Genomic DNA, 17,846 nt, shown 5'->3' with positions numbered 1-17,846 from the left:
GGAATAAGCGCGGGAGAGCATTAACAGGGCGATAAAACTTTATGCACGGCGCGTTTTATCGGCCTCGTAATTAGCGCCGCTAAGTCGGAAGGCAGCGCGAAGAGAAGACGGACGGGTATCCTTCGCGCCATCAAACAACGCGGCACAACGTCGGGCACCCTTTCATCCTCGAACACGATAATAACACGCCACGAAAATAATTGCAGATCGCCTAACGACCCCGTGATTGCCGCGACCGGGCAAGAGAAGCGCGCGCGAAACAATGTATACCGTACGCGCGGCGTCTAATAGCTCGCAATCTTTCCCGCCTCGCGTTATCTGCTAAATTCACCGCCGCGGCTCAGCCTTCGCAGGAAGTTTATCTCGTGGCGAGAGAAACCGCGCGCCACGCTGACGAATTGCGGCTCGCCGAAGTGTGAACTACGTGAAAAGTCGCGCTTTAATCGCGCTGCGAAATTTCGCAGCGGAAGAATGCAGCGGGGAATTCCAGTGTAAAAAGCAACTCCCGCCGGGCGCTAATTATCGCGTCGCGTTATTGATTTCCACGCGGGGGCTAAGAAACGAAAAATACTCGATCCAATTTCGAAAGAAATTCGAAAAATTCTTCTCGCAAACAAATTAAAAAACGTGACAGATCGAAAACGTTCAACGTCCCCCGCGTTCTTTCACATCGGCCGATTGTGAGCGCGCGGCGCGCTCGCCGGTTAACCGAGCGCGAAAGGGACGAGCGAAAAGCAAAACAATTCGCCGACGCTGCGGCGACGTTGCGTACATAGTTGATTTGCGGATCGGCCGTTTTTCCGATTTTCCTCTCATCCCCCGCGGGCGCACCGCGGCGTTTTGATTTCAATCACATTCGGCTCGCAAACACGGATCGGGTTTCTCTCCTTCTCCCTCTCTCATTCTCTCTCGCTGCATCCGGACGGGACAAAAAGCCGCGGTTGGCAGGGTGGCCGGGAGGCGGAGGAGTCGGAAAGGAAAACGGATGGACGAGACGGGGGGGACGGACGGGGGGCGGGCGGTGGAGTTTAATTTTTCGCGTTCTCGCTCCTCCGTTTCCGCGCGAATTTTCATTCCATTTCGCGCGACCACCCGGCCCGTTATTTCATTTCGCCGCGCTCTTTGCGGAGAATAGTTTGAGACTGCCTTACACCGGCGACGCTCCTTCCCGCTCCTTCCGCTGTACGCTCCTTTTTCACTTCCTGCAGTTACGTTTGTTATTTTTCCTCTCAAACACGAAGCGGGTAAAGAGCACAGCGCTCTTTTCAAGCTGCGGCTTCGAGCCGCGACATTAACGCAACAATAATTATGCTGGCTTTTTAACACCATGATTCAATATTGTGCGGCGAGAACAATCTATTCTGCGAGGTAAAAACTAAAGGAAAGATAATACACTGAAGCTCTTTCCAGCAGAATAACATTGACTATCTCTGCTCCGAAAAATAATTATTGGTAGAAATCAATTGTTTCTTTTTTTTTTTTCACTGACACAAATAAGTTTCCTAAAAAGTATTGAAATTTGAAATAATTGTTATTCTCAATCTGTTCTTATTGAAATGTAAATTCTCCAGTAAAATTATCACAATTTGTGCTTGTCCGCGCATACACGCACTTATTGAAATTCGCGAAATTGTACCGCTTTTTGATCGCCCGAAATCCGATCAGCGACGCGCGTTAAAATATTAACTTTAAACGGGAACCCGAAACCCGCACCGTCAAACAAAACGCACACAGATGCGCGCCGCATTAGTTATCTATTTTCCATACGCACGCGCATTTACACTCGTAATTATGCTCATTAATCCATAATAATTTCAGCAGAACGTGGCAGGCAACATTTATGCTGTAACGAGATTTTACTGTCGCGCGGAAGTACTTTGAAATCTGCATTTGTATAGAATGTTTTCAGATTCGATCAGCGTGCAATTAGTTGCCGGCAAACAGATACAAAGAATGATGTTTCATGAACTGGAAATCCGAACGTCGAAAATTAATCCCACATACCCGTAACAGTTGCCTAAAATTCATTACATCCCTCACTTGACGCAAGTGGTCGCGTGTCAATAATAGGCTCGCGGTTCGATTGCCCTCGAATGTATTACAAAAGAATCGACCTTCCGATACGCCACCGAAGCGATATGTTCGATTCCACCCGTATATGTGCAACCAAGTGTGGAACTCGGCAATTTTCAGCAACACTCCACGAAAAGTCCGGCTCTTCCGGTTCAAGTTTTGCTTTTCACCGATAGCATTGTGACTCTTTAATCAGCGTTTTCGTCCTACAAAGTATTAAAAAAAAAAAAAAAAAAAGTAAAATATACACATTGCGCTCATTTGTCGCTGTTGAACAGAGCGGGTCTTTAAAATTGCGCCAATAATATTTTATTCTATTTTTTTTTTAAGCAGCTGTCGCGCATGTACACAACGTACAGCGATGAGTTAATGCGCGAGCATTATTACTGCCTGTCTCTCCCGCGGTGCACGTACAAACGCGAACGTATAGTGCCGTGTGCGGATCGAAGCAAGGGGCCAAATGCGCGATGCATGAGCGAGCTGATTGTGATCCCCGGCGAATGGTTCTCGTCCCTGCCCTCGAGGGCTTCCGCCGTTGGGTTTCCGTGTGTCCCACGTGGGCGGGCGCGCGCATTTCGCATCTGTGCACGGCGCGGCCGGCGGTATGTGTGTATCGGGTAACCGCGAGCGTACAGTTCAGGGGTTCTCCATTCATGCAATCCATCCGCGAATCCCCCTCGAGGTTCGCGATTCGCGCGCCAAACAGATTTTGGATTTATGAGAAATTCCCGTCGCGACGCTTTATTTCTGTCAGGCGGCCGCGGAAACAAAACACGGTTTATTTATCTAGCCGGACGCTCGATCGACCGACGGGCCGCCAAATTCGCGCGCGATTTCACAGCGACGAGAGCGGGACGCTGTATAGCTGTCATAAATAAAATTTATTTAATACGATTGTATTACCCGAAAATAATTTCGCGCGCATGATAAATGGACGGTGACAGAAATCGCACTTTGAAGTGCGAAAATGTGTGTGTTCGGAAAAATAAATTGTTATCGCGCAGAAACGGTCGTCGTTTTAATTTCAAGCGGCGCGCGCGTGCTTTGTAAAACAATATTCGTGCAGATCTTTTTTGAAGGAAGCGATATTACGAGCAAATTTTGCAGAGCAAAAATCCGGTCACGTTACTCTCGACGGTGAAGAGCCTCTGGCGTAACCAGTGATGGCGTGTCGATGATACGTGCAATGTGGTCGTGAAGTGACACACGCGCTGGCGGATACGCGCGCGAATCGCCGAGCGCGCGTATGGTAACGCGTATCCGATGCGCGCGGGTCTACACGTGTGTTTACACACCGGATCGACCCCCGGATCGTTTTACACGGCCGGGTTTAATCCCGGGCACGGTGGAACGGTAGCCGGTCAATCCGTTGTTAAACGCTGCGAACAATGGCATTTCGGAGTTCCGCGAACGCGAGAGGCCGATGCAAATCGCTCGTACGTACCGTACGAATCACGTTCATTTCCTTTTTAAATTTGCACGCGATAAATGAGCGGGCCGAAATGAATTATCGATGACTCTGGATTTAGGACGCCTAGCTCGACTTTAACCCGGTATAATTTTAAAGTTTGTACGAAAGCACAATTGGTTTCTAAATCGAGTTCGCTCCAATTGTCCCGAAAGACGGGAGATGGTTAAAATATCGTCAAGTACGCCGTAAATACATTCTTTTTTTCTCTCTCTCCTTGCTATCCCCGCTCGCCGTCGGAGGGCACGCTAGAGGGCGAACCGCAAGCATCGACCAGGAACGCCCTCCCCACATCCGCGATTCTCTTCCCCAAGGGTGTTCTCGGCTGGTTATCGAACGTCGGCACGACAACCGCCGAGTTACGGAATCACGTGAGACACTCGACCTGGAGTCTCATCGAATTATCGGGGATTTCGCCTGCCCTTTTCACCAACTTGCACTCGATGTCACGCTCCTAGCCGTTGCAAAGGCGTTGCTTACGCGTATAACAGACCGGATATTTCTATTCCCGAATGAATAAAACAAGAGTTATTGAATTATTCCGTTTGTTTTCCTGTTTGCTTCATCGCGTACAACTCGGTTCAATCGGAATAATTACGACCTGCATATGTAGATACGATATATTCTTTGATTCTTCCACTGAAGTAAAATATAATCGTCTTTCCATAATTTTAAACGATTTCTATTTTTCGCAAATTCTCTTAAAAATCCCACAAATATATTGAGAAATTAATGAGGAAATTTTGCAACGTACTGCCAGAGTTCTCTCGGTTAATTTATAAAACGAACGCATTGCGGTACATCGCGTTATTTCGCAAGCGACAACGCGTGACGAGCGAGACATTTTTTCGCGAACCGATATCGGTCACCCGTGTGCGCTCGGTGTAGGGTCGATACCCTTCCGGTTCTGTCCATAAACTGGTAGCATCGTCGCCGGAAATTTAATATCGTCAACGACAACCTCGGCGTCTCGTCGTCGTCGTCGTCGTCGTCGTCGTCGTCGGTCGACGCGCGCCGTATCGTATCGCGGCGCTCGACGACAGGCGTGGTTAAAGGGAAAACTTTGCCAGGCAAAGGCAGCCTCGCTCCCTCGAGTCTTTTTTCCACGCTTTAATATCGAGGGGCTGATCGCGGCGCACCCCGGAGGAGGCCTTCTTGCTCTTCACCCTTACGCCGCCATGTTTTCCAACCACCCTGTGTGTACGGCGCAGATGTGCGCCCGCGGAAAAGATCGCCGGGGCCGCCGCCCCTCGTGTCGAATTTCTCCTGTAACTTATCTTAATTTCGCCTCGCAATTATGGCCGGTGTAAGGTTGCGCCGTAGCTATCGCCACTTCTCTCAATTTTCCTCAAGAATCTTCTTCTAAAAAATTAATTTCATAATGCGGAAGACGTAATAAGATAACTTGAGCAACTTTATTAAGCGTTAACGAAATTTGTTCAACACGGTTGGCTTGCTCGGAATATTTCGCGAGACAAAGTAATACGCATTTGTTTTCGCAGCGGTGTTGTTTCGTGCCTGTTCATCGGCTGAATAATGTTCCCGCGGGGGGAGGTTGGGCGTAAGTTTTCGAGACTCTACCATGTTGCGTATCGATTTCCACGTTGATGCATTTCCCGTGAACAACCCTCGGCGATTACCTTGTCTTACAGGCCAATAAAAAGCGAACGTACGCGATTAACATTTCATAAGGTGTACACGTGTGCCAACGGAAGCTAAGTATACAGCGTAGCGACTTTTATTCCCCTCGGGGCGGGCTCGTATCGCAGCCGGCCGGGCGAGCGCACGTCGCCCGAGTAAATCGCCCGACGATTTGCCGTTAAAAATAATGTTAACTTTCGCCTCGACAGCACGCGATTTCGCCGTGGCCGGCTATTATCGACCGCGTTATTTTTACCCTGAAAGCTACACCGAGCGTCACGACCCGTGTTAAGATTTCATGGACGACACTCTGCGTACGGGAAACGTGCGCGGCCGCACGTAACAGAACCATGAAAATTTATCCCGACGGTTTCTCGGCTGACGAACGCGATCGGCCGTTACGAAGAAAAAAAAAAAAAAAGAAAAATACGACGAGAAGACGGACGTTTGTTCCACGGAAAGAAAATAAAATAATTCATCTATCTTTTCCGCGGGAAAATAAAATAATATCAGCTTTAAATAATTTATTCTTGAGATTTTATACCGCCACTCGCAGACCACGCTGTTACGCAGTCTACCGCAAATTTCGTAAGTCACGACTCTACGCTTACTTATCATAGCTCCGTAGTGTTGGACAAACGACCGCGACATTTCTCTCTTCTCTTCTCATGCACCCCTTGTTCACGTTTCCTTCCCTTCCGGTTCTCTCCTCGGACGTCCCTTTTCACGCGTCGCTTGCCACCGAATCTCAGTGAGCAATTCCGACCCCGGGCACGATCTCCGTCAGTGTTTTACTGCGCGTACCGGAAGTACCCTGGGGAGAAGACGTCGGTGAGGAACGTTCCCTCTTGCTCGGTTGAGTCATGTCTTATGCAGAGAAGTCTTATGCATAAGACGCAACGGCCGCGCGGCGATAATGCCAGACAGCGCGAGCACTCAGCGTATACCATCTCTCGACGTTCTACACGAACCGGGTATCAGGCTGTGCAAGTATTACGGCGCGAGATAGTCGAATTGTTCGACAAATACCGATCAGCGGGCGAGAAAATATCGAGAGAATGCTCGACAAATTTTACGACGCGCCAGACATTTTCCTGGATAAGATAGAAGCGCGGTGACCGATAGTGAAGTTTAAAACGCGATCAATAAGACTGCGCGAAAAGTCGCGGCGAAAGCGCGGATGTGAAAAACGATCGGGGAAATTATTTTTATTTTTGCGCAAAGAACTCTGGCGACGTGTAAAAAATCGGAAAACCGCGAACGAAAATTCTCTTCCTCGCGCGCGGAGAAAAATATCCGAGACGCGAAGCGAATTCGCAATTCGTTTCGTTCGTCGCGACGTCATATCGGCCGATTAGAATTTATCGAATGTAAAAAAAACGGAGACATAAATAAACGACGGCGGGGGATGGGCGGGGTGTGTATCAGGTACACGACGCTCTAAATAATTCATGCCGCGTACGCGAGGCATCAGGTAACACACGCGTCCTCGCGGTCCGGTATTTCCGCGGCGGAGTCGCTCTCTCGCGCGACGCCCGGCGTCGCGGCGCCCCGGCTCTCGTCGGGGATTTATGCGCCCGCCGCCGGAACGATACCCCGTTTATCGCGACGCGAGAATCGATCGAACGCTCGCTCCCCCTTTCCCGCCCTTTTCGTGCGAACGAAGGGACAGAAAAAAAGAGGAGAGAGACGAGTTTCTGCAGGATGGTCGGAGTTTTATCCTTGCCAAGCGACGACGACGACGACGACGACGAGGACGACGTCGCCTTCCACCCTCCGGCGCTCTCCTATTATGCTTCGCGCTTACCATCCGTGCCGATGGTTTTGTCAACCTTACAGGAATCGCTTTCCACCTGTTGTCTATCTCTCCGGCTCTTATATCCGACGAGCGCGCCGGCCAGGATTTTCCAACGCGATTTTCTCTCATGCTTTCAACATAATTAAATACGGAATAACCATTTCGAAACCGGAGAATCCGACTTGGTAATTAAAAGAGGCGATACTCGATACCGTTGAAACGCGATACACTTGCTCGCGCTAATATTCATCCCTGAAAAGTCGTGTGTATATTGTGATTTTTTTAATCTTTATTTCAAAATACCGAAATTACTTGGGCGGACTCTCTTCGGATAAAATAAATATTGCAAAAGTTATTTTGTCAAACTTTACGCATCGTTTGTTTTGCACAGAACGGATGAAAGGGTGAAACGAATCCAGACTTTTTGAGATAAATGATATTTTGCAACACACTGTTGTTAAATATTTACAAAATATTTAATTGCGTTTTGTAAGCCGACGTATTATCGACAACACGTTTTGTCAAGTCTATCGAACATGCAATTCGCGTCGTTGCGGCTTTTATGCACGCCGAGTTCCTCGATGATAGATCGACCTTGCTGCTTTGGCTCGATACCTCCGCTCGTAATGAACCTTTTATTATCGCGAGCAGTTCGTGACTATAAACGATATAAAATGACGATCGCTCCGCTTCCCCCTTTTCGCCGACGCGACAATTATCCCTTTGTGCGTTTGGCATCGTCAATTAATATCTGTCGTAACGAACGAAAATGATAATTACTTTATCGGTAATATTAAACGGATGCGCCCCACCTCCGGCAATACGCGCCACGTGCAAAGCATTTCCTTTGATCTGCGCACCGGCATAATGCATTTTATCCCTTCGTGCAGCACGATCTCGTTACATTTGTATGTTTTCGCTCGCTGCGTTCGAATAAATTTCCCGCGTGCTGGCGTCACATCATATATTGCAAAACACGACGAAATATCTCCGCGACGCGGCGTAAGTTCGAAAACAAAAAAAAAATACATCAAATAACTTGTGTCTTATCATCTGTTTTCAAGTTAATATCACTTAGCGCGACATCGCGACCTCGTCGTCGGCTCGTTAATACTATCACTCGTACGCGCGGTCTAAAGACTTCGTGCTCTTAAGTACTTCGCCAACTTCCTGACGAACGCCCCGCCGTGTTCGAGCTCTCGCCGAGCCTTATCGCACGAGCTCCGGCTACGCCCAGCCACCCCTTTATAATCCGGGACACGGCGTATAATGGTCCGGTAAACGCGAATCGCAATAACTTCATCGCGCCGGCGAGGTGTTTGCAGGCGACACGCGAGATGAAGCGATACTCTCTTTGCCGACTATGTGCCGTCTGTACGCGAACCTTAGTGCGAACTTATTCCGCGAGTTTCCGCGCGAGCTTGGCGCGCAAATTCGCAGAAATCTTTGTCCTTCGTCTTTCATTCTTTTCAATTCCGAAACTTTAAACGTCGACAATGCAGGAAGAATGAATACTCAATTATCTGATCACATCGAGTTTTCTCGAGCCACGAAGCATTTCGCGCTAAATCGTGTAAATGTGCATTTTGAAAAATAATTGTTAAACTATTTTCATTTATATCGCAGCTTATTCGCTCTCTCTCTCTCTTTATTTCGCGATCAATCGTTCAGATATCTCACGTCGGGCGGAGTAAGAAGTGTTAAGGAGAACGGCGACCGGGTCAGCTTTCCGCTAAGAAAAGGTCCTCCACGACTTCAAAGGTTTAACTCGAGACGCGCGCGCGCGCGTGACAGGGACGGGAGAGGGAGAGAGAAGGAGCAGGTGCGATTTACGCCACGCTCTCTCTGTACATCGGAAGCTCTCGGTGAAAAACACTTCGGTGTAAAAACAGAGTTAGTGGCGTAATCCGGTCGCCACCATCCCCGACCACGCGCCTACCACCTCGTCTTTCACCTTCTCCTGCGTCCCCTCTGCCGTCCCCTCCTCCGTCCCCTTTGCTCTTTCACGGGGACACGAGAGAGCGCCGTTGATGGGGTGCACCGAGAGAGCCGGCGGGGACCGTAACGGGCCGGATTCAGGCTCTCTTCCTGTCTTAGTGGTGTGGCGTTACCATGGTAACAGACTGTAAGCCGCTTAACACCCCCAGCGGCCGTGCGCGCGCGCGCTCTCTCTCTCTCTCGCTCTCTCCTCTCCCCTTACCGCAGCCGCCTCCTCCACTTCCGAGCCCAACGGAATCCTCGTGGCACCGACACACGGAGTCAACCCACCCCGCAGTGATACTCGCGGCGGAGCGGGTGGTAGTAAATGTCGTTCTCCCCTCCTCGCCCCCTCCGTCCTCCCCCGTCGCGCCGTCTTCCACCTCGCTCCGCGGATTCCGGGCACATTTTCGCACCCTCGCCGGTAACGAGCGGGCGAGAAGTCCCTCGACTCGGCGGAGAGGATATCTCCCGTCTGTCATCGAACGATCGCTCCTTCGTGGATCTACGTATATGTCTGCTGCGCGAACAGAGGAGGGAGGAGGGGGAGGTGAGATGGAGCGACGATTAGCGTGATGGAGGATAGTGGAGGATGTTAAGTTAGCGATAACTCCCCCCCTCCGACCAGAAAGGGGAGGAACTCTTGTGGTTGGAAGTTTCGGCGACGAAGCGCGCGGGTCCGGATTCCCTGTCGGACGCGACATCTCGCGGTTTATTCAAATGAAGAGAGAGAGAGAGAGAGAAAGCGCGGGGGTGGGATTTGCGCGGGGGCGAAGAGATGCCGACCGGGAGTCTGCGAGAACAAAAGGCTGGAGGAGCGACGGGAGACACTCTGCCGTTAAATGAGAGCGCTTCTCGCGAGGCGGACAAACCCTTTCAGCGGCGCGAAACATGCCTCGCTGTAATATCGCGAGGAAGAAGAATCGATGACGGATACGCACTTTTTTTTTTGTCTCCTTTGTTCTTAACCAGCGTGACATGCACCGCCGTTGTACTTACGTGTACAAGCTGTTCTCCTGTAACTCTTCGCTCCCCTCGTCGCCGCAAAGTTGACGGTTGCGTGAGCGGACGCCAAAACGTGGAAATCGAATGACGAGAGCGCGGGACGAACAATTCGAGCGAGAAGGCGGTTCTGATTCCGGTCTCGCGGGGGGGGGGGGCGAGGGAAAAGGGCGGAAAAGAAAAGAGGTACGCGCGGAAGAGGCGACGAAAGCGGGGGATGAATAAAGATGAAGATAACCGAGGCGGAAAGAGAGGAAAAACTGCTCGCAGCCGCGCGAAGACGTCTCTCTGCACTCCGCTGATGAAGAATTCAATGGCGGGGTTGACTACTACTCCCCCCCTCGAGAGGGGGAGGACGAGGGCCATCGGGCATTATCTCTTTGTTATTCTCCCGTTTCACCCCGAGGGGCGTTTATCGCGTGGGGGAGGAAAGGGCGACCTCCCCGTTCCCGACCGCTCCCTTCTGGAAGACAAAAGGCCGCTCGCGTGCTGACGTGCGTCGCTAACTCGAAAAAAAAAAAAAGGAGAGCCCGAGGAGGGGGGCGTAATCTTCTCCTGCTCTTCTCGCGATTCTTCCCTTTTTTCCGCGTGGTTTTTTCTTTTTTTTAAATTCAGCCGGATCAGGGACTCCGCGATATCGATATTCGCCCGGCGAGGTTCCCTCTCGGGTTCTCTCGCGTTCGAGATGAGATGCCTGAGAGGCAATAATGCGCTTTTCCTCTCCCGGTGTTTGTCGTCGGTGCCATTGTGCGCCTTGTCGGCGTTTTAAGAAAACGCGGACGGGGACGCGATCTCGAAGATGGAAAACTTACGTAAGACGCCGAGGAATATGGAACGAGCGGCTTCTAATTGAGTAGATTGTTCGGAGGATCCGATAAGTTGCTAGAACTGCACGAGGAAGTTTGCGTTGGAAACTTCGTGTTGCAAAAGCTTGATTTTTTTTTTTTTTTACACGAATACCGTGTGCGAAGTGTTAACAAATAATTTTAATGAACGACTTGATGAAACGTGAAACGGTTGAGTTGTCGCAAAAGTCGGCGATTGTGCGACAACGATTTTATTATTGTTGGTTTATTCACTAGTATCGCCTTCATTTCCGCCAAGCACGTTGCAAAATCTTTATTAAAATGCCGTCACATTTATCAGACGATTTTGATTACCCTATCGACCTTACTCAACTTTGAGCCGGCACTTTATAACTACGCGATAGCGGCGTAAGGTTGTAACTTTACATAACGCCGTTTATATGCAACGCTGTGTCACTCCACGAACAGCCTAGAAAACAATGTCATGAAAATGTAATATATTCGGGAATTCATCACGCCAACGTCAAGGACGTTGCACTGCGACACCGTTTAATTAAACCGCGAAGTAACGCGTGGCTTTTTTTTTTACATAATAAGGGTCGCGGGTCAAATTAAGCATTCTTGCATCCGCTAATTAGAAAATATGGTAACAGTTACCATATTTTATTCGCATTATATTAAATAATGCGAAATTATTTTTTAGGTTTCGCGAAAAGTGTACCCGCCGCAATGCGGGCATAAACTGATCTTTTCTTTTCTTAATAATCTTAATTTAATTTTTTTTTTCCATTGCAATATCTCGGCATTTGTTTTTGGTGTTCGCGATATTGTCTCCGTATTGCGACTCAAGTTGCGGCTCGAGTTAAAACTCAAATTAAGGCTTAAATTACAGTTTAATGTTTCCTCGCTCGCCGTTGCATCTTTGCGTGCGATAAAAGCATTATTTTGCTTCGCTCATTATTACGCGGCTTCTATTTTTCTTGAAGCGTTAACACCATCGATTTATAACGACGTCAGAATTAGAGTTATTTCTACTTTGTCGATTATACGGCTCGCTTTACCGGCATCGCGAGCGGCGATTAATTGTCGCCGTCGTTTGTCTAATTAACGAACACCGGTTCGCGGGCAACGATATTTTATTACCGGTTCGCTCGCCGCTTCTCGCCGTAAATCCTAATTATTGTCGCCATTATCGTGGCGTAACGCGCCGCGTTTTATCACTCATCATTTCCGCCGTAAACTCAGGAATTCGAGTAAGGAAATCGTAGACCTTCGACGCCGGCGTTCGGTTGCGTGATGCGACCGCGCAACTTTGCCGATGATAATCGCCATTTTATTCCTTATCGCCGACGATCCGTGTTAAATAAAATTATTATCGGCTCCCCGCTAATCTCGAATTATTATCGTCACTCTCTGGCCCGCGATTATCACAATATTACTTATTGCACAGCTACTTCGTTAATGAGATTGTTGCAATCGCAATGTTAAAATATATATTTATTTTGTACGCGGATGCTTAATTTTTGCGATGGATTTTTCTTGCCCACGCAGAAATAAGTATATCAGCGTCACTCAGGAATCGATGTATCATTTCCCTTCTTTTCTATCTCTCGCCGCGTGCCTTGCGATTAATCTCCCACGAAGTCGATCATGCTCGGCCAACCTCTCCGGCAGGTCACGTCAACACGAGCTCAACCTCCGACCCGAGCGAGGAATTATGAGGCACGCTCGTTACCGAGTACGAGAGAGAGAGAAAGAGAGAGAGAGAATGCACGTGTGTGGAGACGACGGGGGTCGCTCGTTAATCTCCGCTCGATAACGCCTCTTTCACGAGGAATGCACGAAACGTACGCGTTATCGAAAGTTATTACCGCGAGTATATGAGAGAAGCGATTCACAGCCGACGTCGATGAAGTTGAGCAAATGGCACGGTTAATTGAATTCCCGTCCGAGATAATCAGCCGCGTGACAGATGCGTCGTTTCGGACGACACGTGTATCCTCCGTGCCTTCGCGCGCGGATTAATTCCGCAGATTGGCGCGGAAAAGCGGCGCGAGTCGCGCAATCGTGTCAAACGTGTCGGTGACGTGATTTACGTCAGGAGTGACCTGCCGCCGCACGCCATGTCGACGTGTCTCCCCCCCCCCCCCCCCCCCATCACACACCGGGGGTTCACGAACACACCGGGGTATCCCGCTTCCTTTTCCATCTCCGAATTACGCGCCGAGCGCAATTTCACACGCACTCCTGTGACCTTATACCGACGCTGACCTTTCGCCCGTTTTTCTTTCAGGTCTGCAGCCTGCCAGCACCAAAGCTCAGCCGACCTCGATCGGCAAGTCCCACCGACCCAGTTCCGGTGTGCTACCTCAGGGTCACACGCCGGGACCTGGACCGGGCGGGCAACAGAATAGCAGGAGCTTCGCCGCCGCCTTGAGGAACCTGGCCAAGCAGGCGGGCCCGGCACCTCAGGAAGAGGAGCCCCGCGCCAGCCCGAAGAACCGGGCGCCGCCGCCTTTGGTCAGAGGTCCCTCCCCAGCCAAGGTGAGCGATCGCACCGGCCTCGCGGTTCACGCGCGACCGGGACAGAACCAAGTGCATCCGTCTCGCGGACAAAGGGGCGCCCTCGACCTCAGACTCGGTGGTCCCATGATCGGAATAATAAACGAAGCGCTTTTTGGGGCGTGTGTAGCGGGCGCGGCTGAGAAAAATCGGTTGACATCGGTCGTCTCGTGCGCGCCTTCGTCTTTCGCGAGGACACGTTTTTTTTTTTTTTCCTTGTACGATCGGGTCGCAAGATAGGTGTGGCAGAATACGCTCGAGAAGGGTGCATACATTTGCAGGGGATTTTTTTTTTGTTTTCTTCAAATCTTTCGCGTTTGCTTCTGTCGATAAGGCGGTTTATTTTACAACATTCTCGAAAAATCGCTGTGTACTCGGTTCTAGTTTAAAAAAAATGAGGAATTATAATTAATCAGTATTATAAGCGATAATTTGTTTTTCGATTAATTTAAACCAGAAATTACTTCGGCAGAAGTGTAATTTGAAATTTAATGACTTGAAACTTAATGTCGGGACTTAAAAGATAGTTAGGCGGCTTCTCATTTTTGCGGCGAAAAGAGGGGGGGGGCCGTCGAGAGAAAGCGTGCGAATACCGGGACATCTTGCATACGATATCGCGGCTCGATTCAAGTTCACGCGATCTCGAAGAGCGGTAATTGCCGTCGGGAATTAACGTCTCGTCATCAACGGTGAAAGTGTCGAGGGGGCGGAATAAAATTACTCGCGTGAAACGGCGCGGAAGGAAAAGAGAACGATTTCGAAGGCACGCGAATCAAACGGCCTCGCAAGATTGCGAAGTGTCAAAGGCTCAAAGGTAGATCGAAAACGCAGCCAATCGCGGTAACGAAATGAAAAAGGTGCTTACTCTGGCGGAAAGCGAGTAAGGTAGCTCGGTTCTCGATAATCGCAAAGATCAAAGATCCCTTCTTCGATTGTATCGTCCGCGCTATTGCATTGCAAATGCGGGGACTTTTCCGAGCCTAGCTTCCGCTGACAATCTGGGTTGTGTAATCCGGACTTTGAGTGTTTTTCGTGTTTGATAGTCTTACCGGCTGTATAAGTACAGCGAGCCGAATGATGCGAACTGACACGGAAAGGATCAGCGATTTGAAACACGCGGCAAAGGCAGCGTTCGTTTTTCTTTGATGAAGCATAATGAAACTGCGAGATCGGATAATCGGATAAATCAATGTCACTTCGCGTAAACTGAGAAATTTCACGGATGCTCGTCGGATATTTTCAGCATCGACCAGTATTTATCTGTAATGATGAATTCCTTGGTTCGTCGCTTCGGTCTGACCGGAGGTGCACGTTCTTCCTACCAATTTCCACGGCGCAGTCATCCGTGCGGCAACTCATTGCCGGTTCGGTGCACGACTTCGTTACAACGCCTGGCAATAAACTGCGAGACCGCTCGTAACATCTAAGTGGCGGAAGAGACTATAAGCTGCAGAAAATTTCAGGCAATTTGCGTCGCCTACCAAGAAATCGTCTTAAAAATATTGCTAACTCTCGCAACAAGGACAGTGCCCTGTTTTAAATCGCGATTTTTTTTGCCCACGAATCTGCACTTGAGCATAAATTCAGACATATTTTTTCAACTTTAATATAATTTCGTGACTCTCGCTGAATATTTAGCATCTTGAACAGAGCAGGCGCGCCAATCGTTTGAACGTATAAAAAAAAATTGCGCGCTACAAATTATTGCAAAAGGGGAAAAAAAAAAAGGCATCTTGTCGCGCATTTATCCGATCGACTGAGGAACACCGTTAATTTTTCCCCTCGCAGGAGCGATCGACGCACGAGCGGAGACCCGAAGAGATTCCCTCCTTGTACACAACTGCCAGACCCGTTGAAACCAGCAAGCACAGCGTAACTGCCGCGGCTTCCGAGCTGCTGGCCCGTTCCGGTTTCCAGCCGTACCGGCCCGAGCACCATCCGGCCCATCCGTCGGCGTTCGCCTTGGATCCCGCGACCTACAGCGCCTATCATCCCGGTCTCTATCCACCGCCGCATATGCAGCACGCTTATAGGTAAGCGGCGCATTGTCGTTGCGCGAGTCTCCCAGCGTTTTATCGGGAAAGAAGAACTTTCGCGCCTTATTTCGGGCGCTCTAAGCCCGAATATTCTTGCGAATATCAATTAAAGCCAAGCGGGGTTTAACGGATCGTCTGTCTCTCTTTCTATTCCAGAATAGAGGAACAATTGTATTTGGAGCGGTGCGGAATGCTGAGACCGCCGTTGTTTCCCGGACTGCCGTCGTATCCTCATCTGTATATGAGATACAGTCCAGACATTCTTCCCCCGCCGCCCGCCTCTCTGGGACTGATGTCTCCCGTGATGCATGAACGGTAAGTGAAAAATTCAGAGAGAGAGAGAAAGAGAGAGAGAGAGAGAGAGAGAGAGAAACAGAGACAGAGAGAAAGAGAGAGAGAGAAAGAATCACGAAGCGAACGGTCGTGGATGTCGAATTTCTTTATTAACACCGCGTTGCGGTTCTCGTTTTTTCAGGCTGAAGATGGAGGAGGAGCATAGGTTGCGGCAAGCACGGGAGCAGGCTGCGTTGCGGGAGGAGGAGGAGAGGAGAAGAGCAGCGAGAAGTTCTGCTCCCGCTGCCCCGGTACCCGCGCCTGCACCTGCATCCGCCGATACTGCAGGTGAGCGAGTCGCTCCACCCCCCACTGCCTTTCATTAAAAAGTAAAAAATAAAAAAAAGAAAAGAAAAACGTCGATCGAAGCGCGCGATTGCGATCCATTTGCGATCGCTTGTTAAGGCGCGCGAACTCTTTCCGCCTTTCTTTCTTCTTTTTTTTGTTTTTTTTTTGTTTTGTTTTTTTTTTGTTTTTTCCGCTCTTCCGCTGCGGCGACGTCGAAATACCGCGCGAAAATTTCCTCCGATGTCAAATTTCTCTCATTCGGCCATCTTCCCAATCTAGCATCCGCCCTCCCATTGAAATGGTGTCGGGATTTCTCTGTACACGCATTCGCTCGCGCACACGCCGTCGTCTTTCGTTTAGCCTTAATCCCAAAAGTCGAACACGCTGAAGCGAGATATCGCACTCCTCTCAGCGGCGATCGTTGTACGACGCGACGTACGGACAGCCTGTACTGCGAGCCAAAGTTCTTCTGCAAAACGACAGACGGACTGAGCGGCGCGAGCGAGGAGAAGTCGTTGTAGAAACTGTGACTGTGACCCAGTGAAAAACTCCAAAAAAGAAAAGAAAAGAAAAAAAAAAGAACAAACATATTACGCTTCTAATTTTAATTTAGATTTAATGAGAGTCGTAGTCACATAGTTATACTCGTTTCTTACGGAAGTAGCGTTGATATCTTTTAAGTAAGCACGCGATTTTGGTGTCTGAGCGAGAGAGATCTAAAGGGTGGGCTATATACGCTGTGAAGAAATGAACATCGAACGAACAGCGAGTGCGAATTTTCCAGAAAGTACGCCGCAACGAACCAGAGGGGGAGGTTCGACGTTCGATTCGTGTCGCGATCCTACTTCGAACGTTGGCCCCCGAAAACAAATTTTACTTCACATTGGCAGTTCGTTCCTTGTTCGCTCAATATATACCCTTAAACGATATTGTCCATCGGCTCGATACTCACCGAATTGTCAGAAGTGGGCTTAGTGGCAAAAAGATATTATTCATTCTACTTTCAACCTGGGACACGGACAAATTACAAGTGCAACCCAATTTTTCCGAGACCCAATTTAGCTGTTTTCTTTTCTCTACACACGGACCGAAGTCAGACTTATCTGCTACTGTCGCCTTTTGTTAATGTCATATCAACAGTAAGTCGGCCTTCGGTCGGCCATACACCTGTTGTGTACACGATGTTCTTTGCATACGTGTTTCAACTCGTTTCTGTAGTATTCGAATGTGAAACCATTTACTGTACGACAGCAGATTGGTTATATAGTTAATCGTTTTGTAGTCGATAACAGCGAAACTTAAACATAAGAGTGCACGCCTTTCAAAGAAAAAGGGCTGTTTTATTGAGTTTTTGGACTTTTCGAGGGAAATATCGGATGGCGGAACCGAAGCGGTTACAAAACATCATGTGCATTAGAGATGAGTACTGTTATACAACGAATGATGCATTAGATAATTTTTTTTTTAATATTAAATTTTTTCCTTATACTTATTATTGTTAAGTAAAAATAAAACACATATATTTGATATTTTATGATTTGAGGCGTTAAAAATTATACATTTTTTTTATTAATTAGTTTATTGGGCATTATAAATTATATTTTTTATTGATTAGAAATTTGTTAAATCGGTGGAAAGTGTTTAATCATTTGGTATAGTGAATATAATAAATATCTGTGAATATTTATATTTTCGAGGCGTGAACTTTAGGTATGTGCGTGAAATTGCAATCTGATGAATTATAATTAATTCAAACATCAAGTGTTCTTTCATCAGGCGCAATGCACTCTTGCGTTAGTTCCCGCAACTGTTTTAGAAATTTTGCAATTAACCACTTAATGTCAAAATATAGTTTCCCTTAA

At 48.6% G+C, this 17,846-nt stretch overlaps 1 protein-coding gene across 1 annotated transcript in view; it reads left to right on the top strand.

Annotated features, from left to right (window-relative positions):
- LOC105672153 (uncharacterized) overlaps window positions 1-17,846 on the top strand; it is an 87,326-nt gene that overhangs the window by 62,295 nt on the left and 7,185 nt on the right. Inside the window, exons 9-12 of the mRNA XM_012366883.2 lie at window positions 13,059-13,309; window positions 15,116-15,360; window positions 15,520-15,678; window positions 15,839-15,984. Coding sequence (XP_012222306.2) covers window positions 13,059-13,309; window positions 15,116-15,360; window positions 15,520-15,678; window positions 15,839-15,984 — 801 coding nt within the window. The remainder of the gene's footprint in view (window positions 1-13,058; window positions 13,310-15,115; window positions 15,361-15,519; window positions 15,679-15,838; window positions 15,985-17,846) is intronic.

The sequence above is a fragment of the Linepithema humile genome, chromosome 4 (assembly GCF_040581485.1).
Source record: "Linepithema humile isolate Giens D197 chromosome 4, Lhum_UNIL_v1.0, whole genome shotgun sequence".
In the NCBI taxonomy this organism is placed as follows: Eukaryota; Metazoa; Arthropoda; class Insecta; order Hymenoptera; family Formicidae; genus Linepithema; species Linepithema humile.
This window is presented reverse-complemented; position numbering and strand designations above follow the sequence as displayed.